Raw genomic sequence first — 24668 nt, forward strand, 5'->3', positions numbered from 1 at the left:
TTCACTGCCAACTGATTTACATCACATTATGAAATTTTAGCTTTTTGGCTCTGTGTTAATTATATTTTAAGGAAGTAAATTGTTCCTTTCTTCCTCACCTGTGATCCCTATTAACTGTCACAATATTATTTTAGGCAAACAACATTTCTAAGGGATTGCAAAACTCAGCACAGTCAGAAAATTGTTTGCAGAGAAACTAGTTTTTCTTTAACATTTGATCCATGTACCGTCTGAAATGGACATTTTTGAGATTAAACATTTTCCTGGGAAAAACACTTATTTGCCTATTGTGTGACATAGAATTGACAGCAAATTAGGCAATACACGACAATCACTCTACAATGCAATAGGATTTATTCCGATTAGCTGTCTATTTATTAAGCAGAGAAAAGCTCTTTCTCTGATGTTTGCAATGAAGAAAGGGAATAGGTTAACACTACAGATATCAAGGACTTCTCAAGTGCTCAGTTTTGCTGCTTACCTCTATCCCCATAGCCCTCTATGGTTACGGAGGTTTATTACAATTTATTGAGAGCTGCTGGGTAACATAGGTGTGAGGTTCTTGCTGGGACTCCAAAAAGGATCCCAAAATGGTCAATGGTCAGTTAGCACACATTTTTAATAAATAAAGCCCTTATGCTTAGGATAATATTAAACATGACCACTAAATGTAAATTCTTAGTAAACCATAAAGAGTGAGGTTTAAATAGAAAACAAATGTATAAGTTATAGAAATATTGTTTTACACTACAAGAATGTGAGCAGGAGAGATCAAGCTCTGCTAGTATTTGCTATAGTTTAATCCTGTGAGTTAGGTACTAAACTTTAGTATAATACATAGACTTATGCATGATGGTGTCATTGGGGCATTTAGCATGGGCATTACAAGATTGGTGGCATCTTTGACAAGAGACTTTAGGGGGTATATTTACTAAAGTGTGGGTTTTTAGAAGTGGAGATGTTGCCCATAGCAACCAATTAGATTCCAGCTATTATTTTCTCAAAGGTTCTAGATAATTGTTAAGTAGAATCTGATTGGTTACACGTCTAAAAACTGCACTTTAGTAAATATAGCCCTAGGTGTCAAGCAGCACCAGCAATATATTATACAGTTTCCGGACTGATTTTTTTGCTCTCACTGAGGTCACCAAAGCAGCAATATCCATGGAGATTTTAGCAGTTAGATTTTTTGCATTTATAACTTTGGTCAAGGAACTCACAAGACATGAGGAAAGAGGACAAGCATTCTATTTTCTTTCACAACAATAGGGCACTGTGATATAAACTGTTTTATGTTCTATTAGACAACATTTTCACAACTGTTCTTTTAAATCTCATATTTTGCTTGTTTGTTGTTTAATATTCCAGAACTTCGAATTTATTGACATAGAAATCACAAAGTCAATTTCGTAATTAAACACATTATATATAATTTTTTCAGCTAATAAAAATATATTGTTTTGGAAACCATTAGAGGAGATCATCTGTCATAACAGAATTTTAATGGATATGAATAAAAATGGAATGTTTTGATAACCTATGTACACTGTAATAAGTAGCTCCCTATGCTCTCTTTGCTGTTGAGCACCATTCAAGTACATTTCTAAAAGAGTGGTTACCATATAGGTTATAAAGGGTTTAGGCAACTTTTTTGTCAACAATACTATAGGTTCAACATTTACATTTTTTGGTGCTGGAGACTCGTCAATCCTCTATCCATATCAAATTACTTAATTACTGTTTATACATCCATATACTGTATATTATTCACAGTGACTACAAAATGGTTATGGTATAAAAGATAGACAGTTAAATGGTCGACAATGTCTAGATAGACACCAGATGTTAGAAAGGCAATAGACAAAAGGTTGACGCACTAAATGTCGACATGGAATGTCGACAGTTACAAATGGTTCAAAATGTGTCAATAATGGCTGACACACAAATGATCAACACATTTTTTTTGTTTTCTAGCGCTAATCTTCACCCTAACCCTCTCGTAAGTGCCTAACCCTAACCCTCCCTTCTGATGCCTAAATCTAACCAGCGGGGTAAGTGCCTAACCCTAACCATCAGGGTAATAAGTGTTTAACCTTAGCCCTCCGGTAAGTGCCTAACTCTAACCTTGAAAAAAATAAAAATGGTGTTGGCCATTTGTGTGTCGATCATTTGTACCCATTGAACTTCTTCCATGTCGACCTTTAGTGTGTCGACCTTTTGTCCCTGTTGACCTATTGCCTGTCTAACATCTGATGTCTATCTAGACATTGTCAACCTTTTTTTACTTTCTATAGTCCGGATACTCTACAAAATTCATATGTACATAATGTATTCAAATACTGTTATGCATTCCATAAACAGCTGTGTCTTTTCATTGTTGCTTTTACAGATTTGTATTGATATAGTTATGAATATGGAAGGAGGGGTGCTCATAAGTGTGTAAAGCCCATGTGCAAACGACAGGTAATGAGATGTTGGGGACATATAAGCAGGGGAGAGAGGGGGCATCCATCACAATTGTATTATCAGGTTTATTCACTTTTCTGGTCATCTTTTATATTCTCATGTCAATGTTATCTACTAAAAGTGACTGATGTGATGTGTAACAGACTGTACACATTATTTTTAGATTGGTTTATTCTACACGATGTACACTATGTTTTTTTTATCGATATATCTTGTAGAAACAATAAAAATCATATCAGCTGTTGGTTGAGTTATCTGTATTTCTACTCTTGAAGGAAAGCATTGTCAGCCTGGCAGCATACAGAAGTACAAATAGAATTAAAACAAATCTTAATAAATATTAAATTATTCTGGGATAATGGGCTTGATTCTGAGAAAGAAGCAGCGAAGATGTAGGACGCATTGAAGCTATGTTTGTCATATGTGCATGTGTTTGAGTTAGAGATGTGCATTGACTCCCATGTTTTGGATTTGGTTTTGGCAAAACCTCCCTCAAATGTTATGGTTTTGGCAAAACCACTTTCAATTGCTTTTAGAAATGTGCGCCGACCCCACGTGTTTTGGTTTTGGATCTGGATCTCCCCTGGTTTTGGATCTCCCCTGGTTTTGGATTTTTTTCCTTGGTGTTTTGTTTTTAGGTTTTTGTTTTGGATCTGTATTTTTTTCCCAAAAAATTATATAAACAGCTAAAACCACATCATTTGGGACTGTTTTTGTTCCTACAGTATTATTAACCTTAATAAAAAATCATTTTCAGGCATTTCTAGGCATTTTTAACCACCTCACAGCGCACAATATTGATTTCACTATTTTTCACCAATACAGGCCAAAGACTGCAGCGAGCTGGCTGGCTAAAGTAAGCAACAGAGCAGCAACACAAACGCACAGCATTTTAAAAAAATATAGGACATCTATGAAACATTGCCACACAGCAGTGGCAGACAGGATGGCAGTTTAATAAACTATAATAATGTCAGTCGGCAATGCCCCAAATTGTGCCAAATGTAAAGGAAAGAGGTGCAAGATGGAATTGTCCCTCCCACCCACTCTTATGTGGGATATTAAAAAGGACATGCACAGTTTAACAAACCAAGCACTTTAGCCACTAGGACTGACACTTTCGTGGCTGAACTCCTTGGTTTGTATGGTGGACACAAAACATTTTTTGGAAGGACTACCTTCAATTATTAAGGAGGAGGTTGGTGATGAGGGTGTTGGTGGTGGAGATTGCATGTGTTGGTCCAAACTGCTGGTAGCTGATACTGGACTGCTTGTTATTAATTTACAAATTATAATTTTGTTAAACAAATTGCATGAACTCGCTGCAAATGACGTAACAGGGAGGAGGTGCCTAGATGGTTAACATCCCTTCCTCTGCTAACTGTAGCTTTACAAATGGAACAGATGCCTTCACAACTGTTGTCAGAATTTAGATTAAAATAATTCCACACCCAAGACGTTGCTTTTCTGGCATTCTTTTTGTCATTAGCAAGAACTGCTGACACTGATGGCTGATTTACGCAAACCACATCCTTATCATCAACATCCACATTGGCGTCAGATAGAACACAAATTTCCCCCTCATCCTCCTTTTGCACTTCCTCCACACTATCATCCTCATTTTTTATTATTTCACCATCTAATACTAGCACAGCCGTCATGGCTTCAGTAATCCGCTGTGAAACTGGGCGACAGCTGTTATACTTACTTCCTCTTATCAAAGGACTGTTTACTAGTCAATTGTTTTTTTAAATTACTCTGATCATGAATGAGGATGTTGACGATGATGCAGGTTTTTGTGTTGGTGATCGAAGGTGCTTGGATCCCACAGAGAGGGAGCAGGTAGGTGAAACTGGACTTGTTACGTTTTGAGTTTTGGAACTTGGCGACATACACTTTGATATTTGATGAATGTGCTCCAAGTGGCATAACAAGGAGGAGGTTCCTAGGTGGTTTAGGTCCCTCCCTTTACTCACTCTTGCTTTGCAATGGTTACATATGGCTTGACAACTGTTGTCCAGATTGGGGTAGAAATAATTCCACATGTGAGAAGTGGATTTTTTTGTATTTTGCCCCGGCATGACAACAATGGGCTTTGGCTTTTTCAATCCATGGGCAACAGCTGTTGCCTTACTTACACAAAGGACATCCTCGGCATCAACATCCTCATCACCAACATCTTCATCCTCAACATCCTCATCATCCTTAGCACCTTCAACTACCAAAATATCCTCCTCCTCCATGTGCAATTAAGCATCCTCACTGACTACGTCTGCAAGATGTTGATTGCCCTTCTCCACATTTATGGAGGGCACACAAATTTTGGAACTTGGAGGATCCTTCAGTACACCAGTATTTAGGTCTGGCTCACACATGGCAACCGCGGACACACTTGCACTCTCCTTGGGGATTTGTGATTTCGATTTCTCAGGGCACACAGTTGTTTTTTCCGAAGGGCTATCAGAATCAATACCAGCAGTCTTCATAAAGAAAGACCAAGGCCTTATCCTTTCCTTGCCACTTTGTGTAGGCCTTATCCTTTCCTTGCCACTTTGGTTTATCTAAAGGCAAATTTCCTTTAAATTTTTTTATCTTAACTTCAGTAAAAGTAGCTTTACCATATCGATAGCGTGACTTAAGCCCTGGGGCATGGGCCTTCAAAGAGGACGAGGAAGTTGATGGCCTTGCACTGCTGGTGGCAGCTACAACATGTGGTTCTTGGCCTTGCTCTCCTGTCATGTGACAGCCCTCCATATTTTCTGTGGTCTTGAAGCAGTGTCAAAAACACCAATAGTGTAGCCAAGGTGCGGTTACAAAATTCACACACGTGCAGTCGTGCGCACACAGAAAAAAAATGTACAAAAAAATACACTATGTTTTTTTTTTTTTGCTGGTCCACAAATTGGGCCCAGAGCACAGATTGATGACGACTGGAGTCGGGCAGCACTAGGTTGCATTGCCGACTTGCTAGATCTTGTGCGGCTAAGCCTAACACGCACACACACAGACAATTATTTGAAAAAAAGACAATATGTTTTTATTTTTTTTCCAGCTCCAGAACTTGGGCCCAGAGCACAGATTGAGGATGACTGGAGTCGGGCAGCCGTAGGTTGCGTTGCCGACTTGCTAAGTCTTGTGCGGTTAAACCTAACATGCACACAGATAAATATATATTACTAAAAAAATATATTTTTTTTTGGGGGGGGGGTCCAGAGTTGGGCCCAGATGGATGCAGCAGACAGCACAGCAGACAGCACCAGCCCAGATGGATCAGCAACAGCCCAGGTGGACACAACAGTCAGAACAGTGACAGCAGTAGCACCAGCCCTGATGGATCAGCAACAGCCCAGATGGACACAGCGGACAGCACAACAACACCAGCCGAAAATAGATCAGCACCAGCCCAGGACACAGCAGATAGAACAGGACACAGCAGACAGAACAGCACATCACTTCTCCCTAGCCCTACACTACCCACCCTCCCTGTTCAGTCTTCACAGCCGGAGTGAAATGGCACCCGCCGCTTCCCTTATATATAGAGACGAAAGCTCACGGGCCACGAGATTTCATCTCTATGGTTTTGCCTCGATTTCAGAGCTCCGAATAAGGCGGGAACATCCGAGCCGGCTTGGATCCGACTCGAATCTGCTAAATTCGGGTGGGTTCGGATCTCTGAAACCCGAACCTGCTCATCTCTAATTGTTTTAGTTCAGATTCCCTTTTGGGTTTCTTTAAAATTGATAAAAACAGCTAAAAATCATGTCATTTGGACCCCTTTACATGCAATCCAAAACCTGAGATCCGGTCTTTAATCCGAGTTCCGAACTCAGTCTACTCGGAACCCCAAAAGTGATCCGAGCCAGGACTCAATTTGACATGGAACACCAAAGTTTGGGTGTGTTCAATTTTCAGGAAAATCGAACAGCCCCTCCCTAGTCTGAGTCACACTGCGCATGCATGCCGATTTTGTAAATACAGAGTTTAAGTATAAATTTGGATGCACTATAGTAGAAATGTAAGAGGCGTATCGGGATGGTCATTGGGCGATAACGTTTTGGCTAAACAGATGCACGGAGATGTTGTGTCTTATGGGAGTGTCGCATGTGTGTTGCTGAAAGAGGTTGCGTACTTAAACGTTGAACCAATCACAAAGGCCATACTCTTACTTACTGTACTACTTACAGTGGGAGCCTCAGTCCTTGCACATTTTGACGCATGAATGTACACTAGGGAAAGGCTTTATAGCAGCATTAGAAAAAGACGCAGCTGCGCCGGAGTCCAACTCTGAATCACCCCAATGTGTTTAGAAATCAGAATTTATAGTGAGAATTTCTGGGTCTATTTACTATTAAGTAATGATAACAATGATTTTATTTTTTTCAATCGCCATCTCAAAGAAAAATATAAAATAATTTAACAATATTCAGCTGCCTTGGCAGTACTGGCACAGAGTGGTAAGCATTACTTGTACCCTTTCGGGTGCATGCTTCCACAACAACGTAGAAAAGCCACCTGTAGAGGTTTCTTTAGAATGTCACCACTGGAACAGGAACTCCACCAATGGAAATGTGCTGTCCGATGGCAGTTGGGGTGCTGTAGGGTGAGACATTGATAGTGAAGTCTTTAAGATCTGGTTAATGGGAAGTCTTAGTGGAAATAATTTGGGCAACTTGAAAATATTCTTGTTCCTCTGGTGATCCCAGTTTTGTCAGTTTGCCACAGAGAGGTTGAAACTGATTGAGATTAGAGGTAGGAAGGACAAAGTTGTAAAACATGATTTTCAGCAACAGACTATGCAGGGCATTATGAGAGCGTGAATGGTGGTTTTGGTGGAATCCGAGGTAAGGAAGGGTTGGATTCTGACAATGTCCTGGAGCTGAAAGCTGCAAGAGTGAGAAATGCCCTGAATGTGGGGAGTAACGGAGAGAGTGGAGTCAAGGAGGCAGTGGACTTGGGGAATAGAAGAGAGGTTCATAATGTCAGCAGAGAGAGAAGGGGGAGAGATGGAAGGACTTCGGTCTTGGCCATGTTAAGCTACAGGGACATCCAGGAGGAGAGATTGCAGACAGCTAGTTGGTGATGTGTGTGAGGATGGAGGGAGAGAAAAATGGCAACAGTTGTGAGACACTTCATTGAGGCTGGACGTACTTTATGAGAACTTAAGTGCATGCCCTTTGTACATGTTTCCCCTTCTCCTGGCGGAGGGGATACAAAGAAAATGCTTCTACAGAAGGAAGCATGTTGGACAATGCAATGTCACCCAATGGGTTGATTGATGAATTTAACCTACAGCCTTGATAAAGGGCTTTTCACTGCTACATGTGTAGACCCCTCTATATGGCAATATATTTTAAGAGATTTTACATAAAACTTTGGTGCTGACTATACAGTTATGAAATAAAAAAAATTATGTAACTAAATAGTTGTTTTTATGGTTTGCAGTTCATCAACTATATTTTTACCATTTTATAATATACAAATCTGTAAAAATATTAGCACAGCATTAATACCATACATTTATGTCACAATCAAACATATTTATGTGATTACACCCACATATCCTGGAGAGCATATGGCTTTGGGCCCTATATTCATCAATGGGGGCTGGGTGGCCCCCGATAATTACATTTCCAACTCGCTGCGAGTTGCAGCAATGGACAGAGCGAGGACAGCTGTTCTGAAAAGCAACTGTCCCGCTATCCCTAACATTGCTACAGAAGTAGCAGTAATGCTTAACCTTGCCGACCTGGCTGACTGCGCACGGATGACCTCAGTTCATGCATGTGCACAGCTGCAGGTCTCGCAGTGCGGAGGCAATGGAGGAATCCGCTCAGATCCCTCTGTGCAACCCCGGACCTGCTTCCCATAGGAAGGAGCGGAGTTCTAGGAATCAACACCATCTGAAGATGGCGCTGGTTCCTGCAAGCAAACTCCTAAAAATTTCACATTTCGGAGTTTGCTGAATACTAGGAGGCCCCTAAAATGAATAGGCCAGTTACAAAAAAAAACAGGTAAAAAACTAGCATTTCCGCATGTGTAACAGGCCAATTAGAGATTATGACTAGGCCCCAGGGTGACATCACAGCTACAGTGTAGGTGCAAAATTTTGCTTCTGATGGCAAAGAACTCTGTGTGTCCAATGCATCAATCAAAAACACTTTATGGGGACACATTTTTATAAATTCAATTAACAATGCAATAAAAATATATGAAAGCTTTAAATCCTTACTTAGCAATATTTAAGAGAAGAATGTATTAGTTGCAGTCAATTGATGGAATTGTCCAAAAGTGAACAGAGCTTTGAAGTATCATTTGTCTGCTAACATGATTTTCCCAATCTTGGCACACAATCCAGCAAACGTTCTTAAGCTGGGTACACACTATGCTATTCTCAGCCCGACATGGCTGGATCTGTCCGATGGGTATCAGTATACTGTAGCTTTACAGAATATTTGCACAAGGACATTTCCAAGGTTGGTAGAGTACTGTACATGCTCTTTGTTCGCATTCTGCAACAACTAAGCATATTGGAGCAAAAATGTAAAATGTGCTGCATGTCCGTAATTTTGCAGCTTCATAAATCTGACCATGGCCCTCATTCAGAGCCGGACGCTCTGAATGGACGCTCGTATAGCTGTGGGATCCAACTCTACATGGATCCCAATGTGTGTTAATATCAACATAGAAATCGTTGTTTAACTGCATCTTATTTACAAACATTAAAACAGGATTGGAATACAATTTTGAATCAATTAGAACATACTGTATGGCGAAACAGTCAAACTCTTTTAAGAGAGGTGGAACAAAAATGTGTGGGGTTTTATTTCTATGTTTTGCTTCAATAATATAAATCCCAGCCAGTGAAAATGGTGTGAATTTAAGTAGCCCCCGCAGTCCTTATTATAATCCACCATAGATCTCTCCAAACATTCTCCAGTATGTTTCTAACGCCTTGTGGTAACCACAGAAAGAACATTTCTAAATTTCAGTTGGCACATAACTTTCTTCTCAGTAACACAATAAAGGAGTATTTAGTGCTGGCAGTTTGCTGATATGAATACTAAGTATTCTATTCATCCAGCTGATTAAGCTGATGAAGCCGGACTTTGCAGCTGCTTAAGAATTTATGTCCTTGCTTGTGCTTGATGAAAGAATGTGAAGCAGACATCTAGAAAAGGCTTTTCTCTGTACGCGGTCCAGGTCTATGGACTGGCTTCACAAACACATGCTTGAAAAGGAAAGTCATTTGGATGAAAGATTTTTTTCTCATGACGAAATCATATTAGTATCACTACATAATTCTAAAGCTCATTCAGAAACAACACATCACTGTCCAAATTTAAAATTCTAATTGACCGGCACTAGGTTTTGCTATGTGTGTTGGCAGATTGCTTGATCATAAGTCACAGGTCCCTTCTCAGTGGGATTCTCACAGGTTTTTATAAACCGTTCGATGAAAAGCTATTGCAGCTGAAGTAGTGTAGAGTTGGAAATAAATTGGGCATACTGTACATTACTCAAAAGGGGATACAGTCAATATCTTGGCACAGGGGATGACGGCACTTAGAATACCGGCGCCGGAATCCCAACACCTGTCAGGATCCTGGCACCGGCATCACAACTGCTGGCAACACGGATGTAAGTAATGGGGTAGGGGGAGGGTCAGGCACTAGTGGGAGGGTTAGGATTAGGCACTAAGAGGGGAGGGTTAGGTTTAGGAAGCGGGGAGGGGGAGGTTAGGTTTAGGCACCAGGGAGGGAGAGGGTTAGGATGCCTACCAAAAGGTGTCGGTATCCTAACTGTGCCGGGATGACGGCATCAGTATTTTCACTGGCAGGATCCCGAGCTCCGGAATCCCATATCCAACCCCTCAAAAGATACCTGCACGGATAACTAAAGGGGTTTATATACCCATGTTTAATGTAATAATGTTTAATATTATTTATGTCGTTGATATGAAAGACTGAGTTATCTCTGAAAAAGAAGAAGCTGTAGCTCATTCAGATTGAAAACTTAAACTTTATCTAGTGTTGTTGATGTGTGTGAGACAGATCTTCATCATACACACTGTAGAATCCATATGAATCATTTTGGGTATTTTAACAGTTACTTTGGAGGTCAATTAACAATGCCAGAGCTACCTGTGCAATGCGTACACTAAGGGCCAAATGTAACAGGGTGCAGGATTATTAGGCTCATGGGGGTAACTACCATAGGTGCAAGGGGTGCAGCTGTTTTGGGGTCCAGAACTGAAAGGGGCCCATCTTCCTTGTCAAAGTGACATGTGTTATATAAATTTTTCACCATTGGGTGGTATTTAGTGGCCCTTACAAACTATTGCTATGGGGCCTTCAAATACCAAATTATGCCTCTGGTGAGACTGCTGAGATTTTGGCAAGTTAGAGGTTAAATTTAAAGCGGCAATGTTTAGTAGGGGAAAACTTATCTGGTTTTACAGTATATTACTAAGATTGCCACTTCAAAATTTGACTGCTAATTCAACCCAGTTTTTGATTACCGTAGTCTTCACACTCTTTGCTACTTTTTCACTAATATTATGCTATATTTTAGCAAATTTTGTAAGAATTTTCCACAACTGAAAGTACTATTTTCTTGCATACAGTATGTCATATAAATGGACAGGCATGTTGTGAGAGAACTTTCACGTTACGAATGGCCTATAACATGGCGCAACACTGTATCCAATCCTGTGATGGGAGACATACTGTAGGTATCTTTTGCACGATTTTAGCAAAGGTTAGTAAGGGCACATCTGTAGCTATTGAGAGCTAGAGAAAGTCTTTAGTTGATCTATTTCCTATCTTGACCTATGAATTTTCATTAATGATGACTTTGATTGTCTTCTAAATCAATATTTTCCTTTCTCGGCTATGCATTTTTTCCACAGGAAATAAAAATGGCAAAAACAAGCCACTAATTCTCAATCCAAAATTTTAGCCAAAGCCATCTTCATCATTCCAGGCCTGGTTAACACAGATTTACACAAAATATTGCAGAAACATACCTGATTTTGACTTTAGGAGAATTTGAACCACATGACCATCATTAATTACTTCACAATCACGACAGACAACATAGTTCGGGGCTAGTTGAACTTCTAGCAATGAAGGATCATATAGGGCTTCTCTCGAGTTTATGTTGATTGGAGATTGATATTGTCCATTAGCTTCTGGGTATAGTAAACCCCACTCAACACCTAATTGTAAATAAAATGATATCAGTTACAGCCAATTCATGTTGTGCTATTACAGTGCTTACTGTATAATCCGACATACTCATTTAATATCTATCAATGCCAGAGTATAAACTGTAAAATAAATGTACAGTATTTATATGGAGAAAGAGAAATTTAAACAGATGAATATTTAACCATTGCCCTTTTCTTACTTTAACATGCTCAGTGTTTGGATTTTGTTTAACAAGTAAATTGTATTACCTAAATTATGAAAAAATGTGTACTACAAATACACTAATTTATTTTGTAAATCAAGAAATATCCCTGTAGCCAAATACATTTAAAACCAAGAAGAATGAAATTAACTTCAGTGAGCAGTATGTAATTATTTACAACAAATATGTTTTATTTTGCATATGTTCTATCTTTGAACCATTATTTTGGAAAATGGTCATAAAATATGATATTGAGGTTAATTATAAACATGGCATAATTAGCTTCATACAAAGTAGTGCAGTGTATGTAATGGACATACAGTATAAAGGGCCAAGACATTAGATGTGGTAGTAGGACAAGCCCGCCAGATCAGATGTTTTTTTTTCTGATGTGGGCAACAATTAACACTATAGATGTTCAATACTATGGTCTATACTGGGCATGAGCAGCAGCTACGTTCCATCCCTTATACTGGATGATGTGGCTGCAGCTCTTGTAAAATTAGATTACATACTACTGCTATTGTGGTCATGATATGACTCACTTGATTGGTCAGGAGGGGGGTGTTCTGGTCAAATGGAAATTACCACTGTGTTTACCTATGGACAAATATAGAGTATATCTTACCTCATACTTACCTACTCTCCCGATTAAGCCGGGAGCCTCCTGAAAATTGGGTGCCGCACCCGGCCCCCAGGAAAAGTAGGTAAGCTTCTCAGCTGGCAGCCGAGCTCTCGGACCCCCCACCACCACCACCACCACGCGATTCTGTGGCTCCGTCCCAATTAGCGGGTACTATGCCCGGCCACGCCACCCTTTGCAGCGCCATGCCTCCCTGCCTGACCGACCTGGCTGCCCCCTCCCGTAGGGGGCTGCCAGAATGTCAGCAAGTCTGTCTTACATTTTTATATTGCAACAAAAAGAGAGAGACTGATTTGACATGTCAGTTGTATGTAATAAACTAATATGGTGCTTGTTTAGGTGGTCTACAATTACAAATAAGTGATCTGACAACATTTGAATTACTGAACAATATCTGAACAATATTTTTTTAAGTGCTAATATATATATATATATATATATTATGCAGAGCTGTACATTGAGGGAATAACTAAAGAAATTAACATACAAGCAGGGACATCATATGCAGGAATGCCGAGAGGGGGGGGAGCGGGTAATAATTACCCAGGCTTGTTGGAGGGGCCCAGCGGTCTGCTGCCGCCCCTCATCCCTCTTACCTGACAGCAGCCCAGCACACGCTGTTGTGTGTTGGGATGCAGTGGGAGACTACTCGCTGCTCACTGCATCAAGACATGTGCATACTGTACCTCTGGAAAAATGGCGTTGGCACCATCTTCCTGGTGATTTCTCCATTGCGCAGGTAAGAATATTGAAATGGTGCAGGGTGTACGGTATAGCCCCCCAGGGGCCCAGGTGCTTTGTGCACCATACTTGCCTACTTTTGAAAAAAAAATTCAGGGAGACTGTGTAAGCAACACCTATAAGCGCGGCGGTAAAGTGGACGTGTACTGTTACATCTGAAAGGTGTGTCATAAATGTACTTACTTCCAAATGTAAACGAGCCCCCAAAGCAGTCAGTAAGCTCTAAATGTTGATGAAAGCACACTGATCCTTTTCAGAAAATACATGTAGCCATAGGGATCATTGTGTCTTATAACCAACGCTGGGCAATTATACTAATTATCACATTTGAATGTATAGATCTGTTTTTTTTTCTCAATATAACAGCTTCATAATGGGGATAAGGTGCAATCAGGGAGATTGCTGGAATCTGCAGGGAGACAGGGAGATTGCTACTATTTCAGGGTGTCTCCCTGACAATGAGGGAAAGTTGTCAAGTATGCCATGCACCCTTTATAGATACACCCTTTATACACCCTTTGCCAAGTATGCCATGCACCCTTTATAGATACACCCTTTATACACCCTTTGCCAAGTATGCCATGCACCCTTTATAGATACACCCTTTATACACCCTTTGCCAAGTATGCCATGCACCCTTTATAGATACACCCTTTATACGCCCTTTGCCAAGTATGCCATGCACCCTTTATAGATACACCCTTTATAGACACACAAGGACATAAAACAAAAGATACTGGCGGCTAAAGTGTCACATTCAACCTCCACAATTTAAAAAATATATGAAGGGGTATATTTAATCAAGTGTGTGTTATTAGAAGTGAAGATGTTGCCCATAGCAATCAAGTAGATTCTAGCTGTTATCTTCTAGAAGGTGCTAGAAAGATGTTAAGAAGAATGGGCAACATCTCCACCTCTAAAAACCTACACTTTAGTAAATATACCCCTAAGAGTTATTAGTTTATATAGCACACACATTGCACAGTACTTTACAGAGATTCTAAAATAATTAAGCATAGGCAAACGCAGGGGGGTTTCCGTCTGCCTGGAAATCCCCCTCCCCAGCCCACAGTATGACCACAATAGAAATAGTAATATAATACAATTTTACTAGTGCTGTATGTTCTTCTCAGTATCACAAATGAAATAAGTAGCACCACCTGTGGATCTTTTAACATGTATCAGCCAGTAATAAATAACCTGTGCACCAACTAGGAGATCTGGAAAACATTCACTGTTAAGGATGTGCTGCTATAGAGCCCAATATGTACATATATGTCCAGGGCAGTGCTAGGTTCCTCTGCTGCTCCCCCAGACTCCCGGACTTGCTCTAATACTCTGGAATGGTGCCCACATTTAAAAATGTAAAATATTCAGCTCAGGCAGGATGGCCCTACTGCCGCATTTAATAGCTTACTGTGATCGCTGGTCCTCTATATGCTGGAATATGACACATAATATACTTTGTATGACACATATTAAAGCTGGTTAAGTGCTAATTCTACCCTCTTCATGGACTGGCCACACTCACTCTAAAATTAGGCATTTGGAAACCCCCCTCTAGAAATCCTGCCTTTGCCACTGTTAAGTATACATTTATTAACTTGAAAGTAAACATTTTATACGAGAACCCATCCTGCCCACATAAAATTGTAAAGACGTCTTGAATATATTAGATGATTGAAATGGAATTACTAACTACAGCCAACCTGAACACATCCCAGCTCTGCTTTGAGCATATAACTGGCTTTACAGGACAGTTTTGTTGCATACAAGGACCAAAGGCCATCTATAATGGGTGCAGGGTGAGCGGTGCACACGCATACCTCCCAACTGTCCCGTTTTTCTGGACTGTCCCTCTGTGTCCCGCAGTGGGGGGGGGAGTTGGGGGAAGCATACATGCTGCTCTGCTATGCAGAGCAGCGTGTATGCAGAGCTAGAATAGACGCTGTGCGCATAGCATCTATTCAGAGTATGGGGGGGTGTCATCAGACCATGCCCCTTTTACGATTAGGCCACGCCCCCTTTTCGGAAGCGCGCCTTCGGCGCACACAATTCTGTGCTCCCTCCCAACAAATGTTGGGAGGTATGCACACGGGCCCCTGAGCCTATAAAAGTTTAATTAAGAATCTTGAAAAGGAAAGCAATGTATTTAGGACAATACTTCCAGAAGGTTATGTACTGTATGAACAGAACAAAAGTGTCAAAAGGTTGAAGGTCGTTTTTCTGTTTTGTTTTTTTAATCTGTTTTCCTACAGTATTTGCACTTCATGCAAGTAGCTTCTATAAAATATATTAGACCCAAACCATACTTGCCTACTTTTGAAAACTAGTTTCAGGGAGATTGTAGGTGGCAGCAAAATGTCTTGCAGCTCAGGAGGCGTGTTATGTTCTGCCCAAAAGGCATATCTAGCGCCACCTATGGTGTGTCTATTGTCACTCAGGGGCGTGTCCTGCAGTGGCAGGTGAAAAACATACCCGGTGATGCACTATAGATATATTGCCAGTTCAAACAAACTGGCGATATATCTATCAGTGTGTACCCAGCTTAACTCCATCGGTGAAACTACAGAGGGTGCAGGGTGTGTGGCCAGTACAGGTCCTGAAGGTATGCAGGGTATGGAAATGCTGCCACCTCTGAGCACCTACTACAAACACTAATGATTGGATACTATTGTCTGTGGACATGTTATGGCTATATATAAATAACAGCACATGACCAGATGATGTGTTAAATATTTGATCAAACAATGTATTGAAACTTGATTTCTATATTTTTCAAACAGGCAGCTGTATTTTGAGAGCTCCCTTAATTTGATATATCCTGTCACAAGCATTAACTGCTCTCTGAACGGTCACTCACTGACAGCCATGAAATGGATGGATGGCTGTCACGGAGTACCCTTTTAACGTGCGGTTAATGCCTGTGACACACCAGCAGCACTAGCCACCGTGTATGACGTGAAAAGGCCACCACTGCTGCTGCTGATGCAGACACCTGCCATGGATAAGTGTTGCGCCGCTGTTGCCTCCGAACCCAATGCCGCCAAGCACACTGTACCAATGTAAGTGTGCTCTGCTTGCCAGGGCCGGATTAATGTTTGTAGGGGCCCAGGGCAATAAATTTGTGTGGGCCCCTACCAATAAAATTACATTATGCCACACAGTTCCCCCATCATGTGACCCAATCCCCACAATGCCTAGTATAAACATTATGCCACACAGTGCCTCCAATATGTCAGACGGTCCCCACAGTATGCCACACAATGCACCTAGTATGCCACACAAGGCCCCAGTATAAAAATTATACCTAACAGTGCCACAGCTATGCCACACAATGCTCCTAGTATTAATATTATGTGAAACAGTGCCCCCAAAATGCCACACAATCCCCCCAGTATTTAATATTATGCCCCACAGTGCCCCCTCCAGAATACTATGACCCCTAGACCCCACAATGCACCCAGCATTAATATTATGCCCCACTATAACCCCAGTATTAAAATTATGTCCCATAGTGCCCTCTCCAGAAATTATTTTATGCCTCCTAGTAATAAATATTATGCCCCACAATGCCTCCACTATGCCACATAATACCCCCAGTATAAATAGTATTCCCTCAAGTACCTCCAGTCAGGGCCGTAGCTAGGGTAGTGCGGCCGTGCCATGGCACAGGGCTCCACAGGTCAGGGGGTGCTGTTTAGGCCTGTCAAATTTCTGTTTACTATCATTCTTGCTTGTAGCTTCCTCTTATTTCATCCCCAGCATCTCCTGGCCTCTCCTATCACTTCCCTGGCCCTTCCCCATGAAGCCATTGCCCTTTTTTGGGTGCATTATGTCCCTTTGAAAAATGAGGGGGCGCCAATGCTCTTTCTGGCACAGGGCACCAAAAAGTCTAGTTCAGGGTTGCCTACCCTCCCGATTTGGGGACGGGAGCCTCCCGATAATTAGGTGCAGCTCCCGCCCCCCCGGGAAGTCAGGCAAGCCTCCCAGCGGCCACCGATCCCCCCGACATCCCCCGCAATTTACTCTTAACCCCCGCTGCGAGGGCAGCCAGTGACACGATTCGCGTCATTTTGGCCCCACCCCCTGGCTCACAATGCCTGTATTAATCGGCGTTTTGTAGCGGGGGCGAGGCCAAAATGACGCGATCGTGTGACCCCGCCCCCGTGATGCCTACAAACGTCAGGCACCCGTCCGGACACTCCCCCTTTTTCGGCCACGCCCCCCACTGATCTGGCTGCTCCCTCCCGGAAGGAGCAGCCAGAAAGTCTAGTTACGGCTCTGCCCCCAGTTTTAACATTATGCTCCACATTGCCCTCTTTAATATTATGCCCCCAGTATTAAAAAGTATGCCCCACAGTCCCCTCTCCAGAATTAATATTGTGCCCTCAGTATGATAGAGCCCTTTTGTGGCTGGCTCTTCTCCTGATGATAGACCGGCATCCCAAACGGGCTGCTGCTGCTTGTGAATGCATAGTGCATACAGAGCAGCTTCCGAGTAGCTTAAGCATCAAGGAAGTGATGTCAAACTTAAGTGACTTGGGAGCAGCACTGTATGCACTTGCATTCAGGAGCAGAATCCCAGCGCCAGGCTTGTGATGCTCCAGGAGCGGCACCTGCTCTCAGCCATCGGAGGCTCAGAATGAGCCTGTGTCCGGGCCCGTTGCCCCGCCGTTAATCTGGCCCTGCTACTTGCAGGATTAACAGTTAAAGGTTGTGGGTAGAGGTGACCAGCCTCTAAGTAACATGATGTCACGCGTCGTGACATCATGATGTCCCCCACGCAGACCCCGCCCCCCGGCATTCCAGACTCGTGCATGCGCAGTCCGAATATTCAGAAACCGGGAGTTGAAGAATACTTTGTGGTGCAGCGGAAGGCACAATTAAAAATCGTGAGTTTACCGCTAACAAAAAATGGTCGGCCAAAATGTTACGGGCAACATCTCCACTTCTAAAAACCAGCACTTTAGTAAATAATAAATATACCCCTAGGACCGCCTGGCTCTCCCCTTCGAATTTCAAGTTCTATTTCTTATTATATGCAGATGTTAGCTCTTAGGAGTCAAATGTTAGATGATACAGGCAACTTATTTTTAGGGATTAAAATCCAAAAGTGGGGGGGAATAAAAGCATTACATTTTTAATTATATTGTTATTTGTTCATAATAAAATATTAATGCAGTTTTTTTTGGTAAGGGGCTTGTTGTCAGGAGCGTATCTATAATGGGTGCAGTGTGTGCAGGGCACACGTGCCAACGGGTCCAGGGGGGCCCCGCACACCCTGCACCCATATAATTTAAAACTCACGGATGCACAGAATACCGGAAAATAGCTGCCTCGGCCATTTTTCCGCCGTTCTGTGCATGCGTAGTAGACTCCGGGCACACTCTAGTGGGAATGGGTATGAAATACCGCCGGTCGGGAAGCCGGCTGCCGGTATTTAGGCAGTCGGCTTCCCGATTGCTTCCCCTCTAGTGTCCAGAGTCTACTGCGTCTGCGGTGGCTTCTGGCCGCCAGGGAGAGAGGAGGGTGCCCTGCACAGAGAATGCACATGGGCCCCCTCCTCTCTTAAGACGCCCCTGCTTGTTGTACTTTATTTTCCCTGTGCTACCTACACTATTTATCTTCCTTGCTATCTACATCCTCTTATCTTCCCTGCTATCCATCACCCCATCCTGTCTTCCCTGCTATCAATCCCCCCACGTCTCGGAATAACCCCCAATCCTCCCTGCTAGCATTCCCCCAGTTGTCCTCCTTATACCTTAGTCACACAGTATTAACAGTAGTCAGAAGAGGTACACTTGGTAAATCTACCCCTATGATTCCTTATTATAGTGATTTTAGGAAAAACCTCCATGAAATATTTTTATTTATTATTTAATGGTAACATTTACTTAAGGCCCCCATACATCAGCAATCTGAAATCCACAATTGAACAATTTGAAGATTTATTGCCCGATTTTAGAATTTCCCAAACTAGCAATCTGCGCCCATACATTACAGATCTTTTTCAGTGATTTGCAGATCGATTGCTGCAAACACAGATCTGCCAATCTTGTAAGGCCCATCCTTTTACTAGTAACGTTCTGCAAATCTGCTGATCATCTCCATAAACTAGCAATCTATAGCCCCAATCTATCTGTGAAATCCAACATGTTGGACAATCTGATTTAACAGTTCCAATCACGTTTAGGTTGCAATCTGTGATCTGTGATGCCCATACATTGCAGATTTTTTTATATAATCATCTGCAAATTGCAGAATTGCCACAATTCATTGCTGATGTATGGGGGCCTTTAGTCATCACGCTCTTGTACCGTATATATAGAGATTACTTTTTATCGGATGTGTGATATCAGTGTAGCCTGGGCCGGCTCGAGGCATGTTCGACCAGTGCGGTCGAACAGGGGCAACACTCCATAGAGGGCGCATCCCTCCCAAACATCCCGCTTTCAGTGGGACAGTCCCACTTTTCGGGCACTGTCCCACTGTTCCACTCGTGGGCCGAAGTGTCTTGCGGGTGGTCGGGAGGTTGGGCGCCCCCACCGCCGCAGCTGTGCCGGATCCTGGAGAAGCGGAATGGATGCTGCACGTATGCCCTAGTATATAACACATACATAATGGGGGTAAGGCATACTTACCGACATTTCTTTTATTATCATAGACTTGCGTCATTAGGCCCCGTCCCCTATGATCAGACCTCGGATTGCCGGTACGATATTCCCCATTCTGCCCACTTCACTAGGAAGAAGTGGGCAGAATGGAGAAGGTATGGGAGAAGTGCCTACTCTTCCGGGGGTGCGGGGGTTACACGAAAAATCAGGAGAATTCCGCAGGTTCTGGGACAGTAGGCAAGTATGGGGTAAGGTGCAATCAGGGAGATTGCTAGGGGTAAATTTACTAAGATTCAAGTTTGTTTTATTTTTAAACTCGCTTTGCATCGACACTCGGGTGAGTTTCCAGTTTTTAAACTCTCAAATTTACTAAGAAGTGAGTTTAGCTGAAAGTAAGTTGGCCGATGGTAAAACAGATCGAGATATCTCCCCCGAGTAGCCAGTTTTGAAGGAGATAACTCACCCGAGATTGTTTTACTTGTGTGGTATACCTGTGAAAAAAAAGGGTTAAAACTTTTTTTATAGGGGTCCCCCTATATTTAAAACCAAACCGAGTGGGGTGTAATGCCACAGTCAGGAGACCCGATGACCGGGTCTCCTCGGCAAAAGCAATAACACCCCAACCCGGCCAGCATAAGCCCCCCATGGGGGGGAACCCTACTAGTTTTGTTCCTCAAAATTTTAGGAACCAGGACTGGCTGAACAGTCCGGGGCTGATTATGACTTTTGGGGGGGACACTACGCCATTTTTTTCTTAAAATAAAACTTTAGATTAGGTATAAAGGCAGAAACATACACAAATAACACTGATCTGTGTATGTTTCTGCCAAACTCGCAGCTCAGGAGGTGGAGTGTTTGAAACTTCAATATATCAGCGAGTCTGCTACAATCTCACCCGAGATTGTAATCTCGAATCTTGTCAAATTCCCGAGTTGTATCTTTTTCATGAAAAGTACTTCAGTACTTCCAAGTTTGGTCGATGGTGAGTTGATTCGAGTTTGCGATCTCACTCGAGTTTTACGAGTGAAAAGAGAGAAATCTCTCCCAAACTCACCTGAGTTTGTCTTTAATAATTTGAAAGATGAAAACATGCCTAAACTCACCCGAGATTGCAATCTCGACCAAACTCGAATCTTAGTAAATTTACCCCCTAGACTCTTTAGTCTTCAGTATTTCAGGAGGTCTCCCTGACAATCTGGGAGAGCTGGCAATTATGTCCTGTGCCTAGAAAATCAATTCAGCTTTGCATTTTTATTGTAGAGTTTAACTTGTAGAAACACAAAATGCAACCAGTCAGCTTCTAGCTGTCATTTATCAAGTACTGTACATACAACCAATTAGTTAAGAGCTGATTGGTTGCTATGGGGTAACTTCTCCTTAAATCTGTCTTTGTCATGGCATTGTGTTTTTGTACAAGTGAAAGAATAGAATAGAAATGCAAAGATGAATTTGATTTCATTATCTAACCATTCCATTTAGGTTTGTTAAGGATGGTTATTAAGGCAGGTAAACAAAACATCACAAAGGGGTCTATTTGCTGCAATCCGCATTTAGAATGCAGATTGTAGTGTGATATTACCGACTGAGTTTGCATTGCGAATTCAGCCAGTATCACAGGGATTTACTAAAAATCCCTTGCAAGGACAGAGCTTGTGATAAAGCTCTGTCCCTGTGAATCCCCTCCGCACACTTACCACTGTATTTAAAAAAAAAAAAAAACAACCAGCTGCCGGTAAGCCTCCGTGATTGCGCCCGCCGCGGGGCCCCCATGTCATATCTCCCTGCCCCCATGGCCCCCCCCCTTTAAATACACTTACCTCCGGTGATCGGGCTCCGGTGATGTCCTCTGTGGCTCCAGTCAGCTGGTCTCCCAACCTGCACTGTGACCCGGTCAGCTGATAACCGTGTCCCAATGCAGGATGGGAGACCAGCTGCCTGGAGGGAGGACATCACCGGAGCCCCGATCTCCGGTCCATGGACTCAGGTAAGTTATTATTTTAAAAAAATTTTTAGCAGTGTATCAGCTTGTGGTCTGTTTAGACCACACAGCTGATCACTGGGATCAGGCTCCGGACTCTGCTGTGCCTTTTAGAGCAGAGCAGGAGTCCGATATTTTTTCACAATTTATTTTTAGTAAGTTGTAGACAGATCGCATTTCTGATTACATTTATAGGAAATGCGATCTGATTACTAAAAATATGTGATAATTAGGGCTTGGAGTAGAATTTTATGAATTCTACTCCAATTGCCCTTTAGTAAATATAGTTGATATTAAAATAATGTGAAAAGGGTGTGAAAACACCCCTTTTTACTTTATTTTAGTAAAAATAATGATAATAAATAGAGCTCAAAGTCTTTTGTCTGCATGGATCAGAGGGCCTGATTCAGACCTGGTCGCTAAGCTACGAACGCTCGCTGCCAAAAGGGGCCGGGTTTGCAAATCTCGCAATTGTACTGTCTGGCTTAAGGACGCCCTCTATGTGTTAGATGGTGATGGCAGTGAGCGTACGCAGGAGTATAAAGCCGCCCACCTTTATCTCTTAGCACACGTCATCTCCAGGAAGTGTGTGATTAATCAGTAACATCGAGACCCATCGGAGCTGCACGCAGCACTTGAGGTAGCCCCTACCCCACCATAAGCACTGCGATCAGTTCAGGCTAAAAAACAACCAAGTGACGTATTCAGTTACCCAACTTTGCTAATTATGCACACCCATTAAACTCCGTTTTGACGTCCAGACACGCCTGCGTTCGCACATCCACTCCCCCGTTCACAAGCACCTTCCCCTGTCACCACCCACAAATGGCGCTGTCACCACAAGTAGCGTCCAGTCTGTGTACTACGAGCGCACGATTCCCGGCCGCAGTGACTGGTTCGGACATGCATACTTTGATGCGTGCGCAGATGTGCGATAATCGCCCCTAGCGAGCGTTCGCAGCTTAGCTACCGGGTCTGAATCAGGCCCAGATTTCATCAGCAGACAGTGTGAATTGCTACGTCTGTAACTGTAACTTCCATTTTGGCATCGCGCTTCAATACAATGCACAGGGGGTTTACAAAGCAATAACGTAGATTAAGAATAATTCCATTCAGAATGTCTTTGATGTTTATAAAACAACATTAAAATTAGTACTTGTATAGTTACATTTTCTTCAACTCCAGTCCTCAAATACCCCCAATAGACTATGTTTTATGATTACCCACTGTGGGAACAGATGGCATCATTTCTGGCCCAGCCAAATAGATTAATTTACCTTTCCAGGATTGATAATAAAAACAATTAGAGCATTTGGATTGATATTAAAATGGGTAAGCAAACGATCCCATCGTGTATACAGAAGACAAATGGTCACCACATAAAATTGCAATTTATTCTAGAACTCCTGATAAACTAAAAGTCCCCCGTACACCTACGGAAGGATGGCGCCATCCTGCGATCATAATGCCAACGATGTTCTGCGATACGTGGGACGATCAGTGAAATAAAATTTCACAGATTTGCAAATCACTATCATATTTTGATCGTAAATGGCAAACATGTTAAATTTCAACGCAAAGACGTCTTAAATTGCAAAAATGCATCGCAAGAACGCAGGGTATCGGCGAACCATTACTGATGCATGGGCCCTAAGACATTTAAGCTAAATTCTAACTAGGCAAAAACCTGCCTGTCCTGTTTGATAAAACTTAAATGACTAAGGGCCTGATTCAGACCCACTCGCGAGCGGCTGTCCGCTCTCAAGTGGGTCAATGTTCTGGACTGAGCATGCGCACGACGGAGGGAGCTCCGTCGTGCGCATGCGCCAGACGCGACGAGCGAAGGAAAGTCCTTCGCTCGTTGTGTCTGATCAAAGGGGGCGTGCTGTCGATGTTGATTGACAGCACGCCCCCTTTGGTAGGCGTGCCGGGGGCGTGCCTCCCTGACGGGGGCGTTCCCACGGGAACGCCTCCTGTCAGAAGCCGGCCCACTGACATCACTAGTGATGTCAGTGGGAGTGATTTTGGCTCTGATAGAGCCAAAATCACTCCGGAGCTTGCGGTTGAAAACCTCAACCGCAGGCTCCGGCTCGCTGTTTCGATGGTCGCGATGGTCAAGACCATCGCGGCCATCAAACTGCACGCTCGTATAGCCTGTGGGTGGTGAACCACAGCTATACGAGCGTCCAGGAGGACGCTCCATTTTCATTGAGGCCGGCCCTCATTCAGAGCGTGCGCTCTGCTCAGAGCGTACGGCTCTGAATGAGGGCCTAAATTGTGTAACAGAGATTGTGTTACTGTATGTACAGACATCTATGACACCTTGCATATCGCTGGCACTACTCTAGATCATACTTATGCGTCACTATGCACAAAAATTATATATATTTCCCTAAAGACGCTGAACATTAATAGCTAACTAGGTTTAAACTAATTAAAAATATTTCCCAAATGCAGCTATAGGACGTTTGCGTCCTTTCTGGAGAAAAAAAAAAGGGCAATAAAACAGCAGCCAAACCTGGCTAGTATAAGCACTGCCCTTTTAAATTTCGGGCATAAACACAATGGAAGCACTGGGTTTTAAAACCCGACTTCGTAAACAAACCCCTTGGGGTTACTGGATAACAGCCATCCTTGTAATCACATGGTTGATTAGGATATATCCAATTGCTCAAACTGGTAGGAGAGTAGGTGACCAAAGTAACCGTGTGCGTCATACCTCACACCAAAACTTCCAATGTAAGCGTATGTCTCAGGCAGGCAACTTCAGTACCATCCATGGGCGGAAGTACCATCGGTGCAAGGGGTACAG

General features: G+C 42.7%; 1 protein-coding gene across 1 annotated transcript in view; it reads right to left on the reverse strand.

Moving 5' to 3' along the window:
• CA8 (carbonic anhydrase 8 (inactive)) overlaps positions 1 to 24668 on the reverse strand; it is a 121004-nt gene that overhangs the window by 79321 nt on the left and 17015 nt on the right. Inside the window, exon 2 of the mRNA XM_088469353.1 lies at positions 11492 to 11683. Within this exon, the coding sequence (XP_088325479.1) occupies positions 11492 to 11683 (192 nt within the window). The remainder of the gene's footprint in view (positions 1 to 11491; positions 11684 to 24668) is intronic.

Source organism: Taudactylus pleione, unplaced genomic scaffold (assembly GCF_031769625.1).
Source record: "Taudactylus pleione unplaced genomic scaffold, aTauple2 ptg000090l, whole genome shotgun sequence".
Classification (NCBI taxonomy): domain Eukaryota; kingdom Metazoa; phylum Chordata; class Amphibia; order Anura; family Myobatrachidae; genus Taudactylus; species Taudactylus pleione.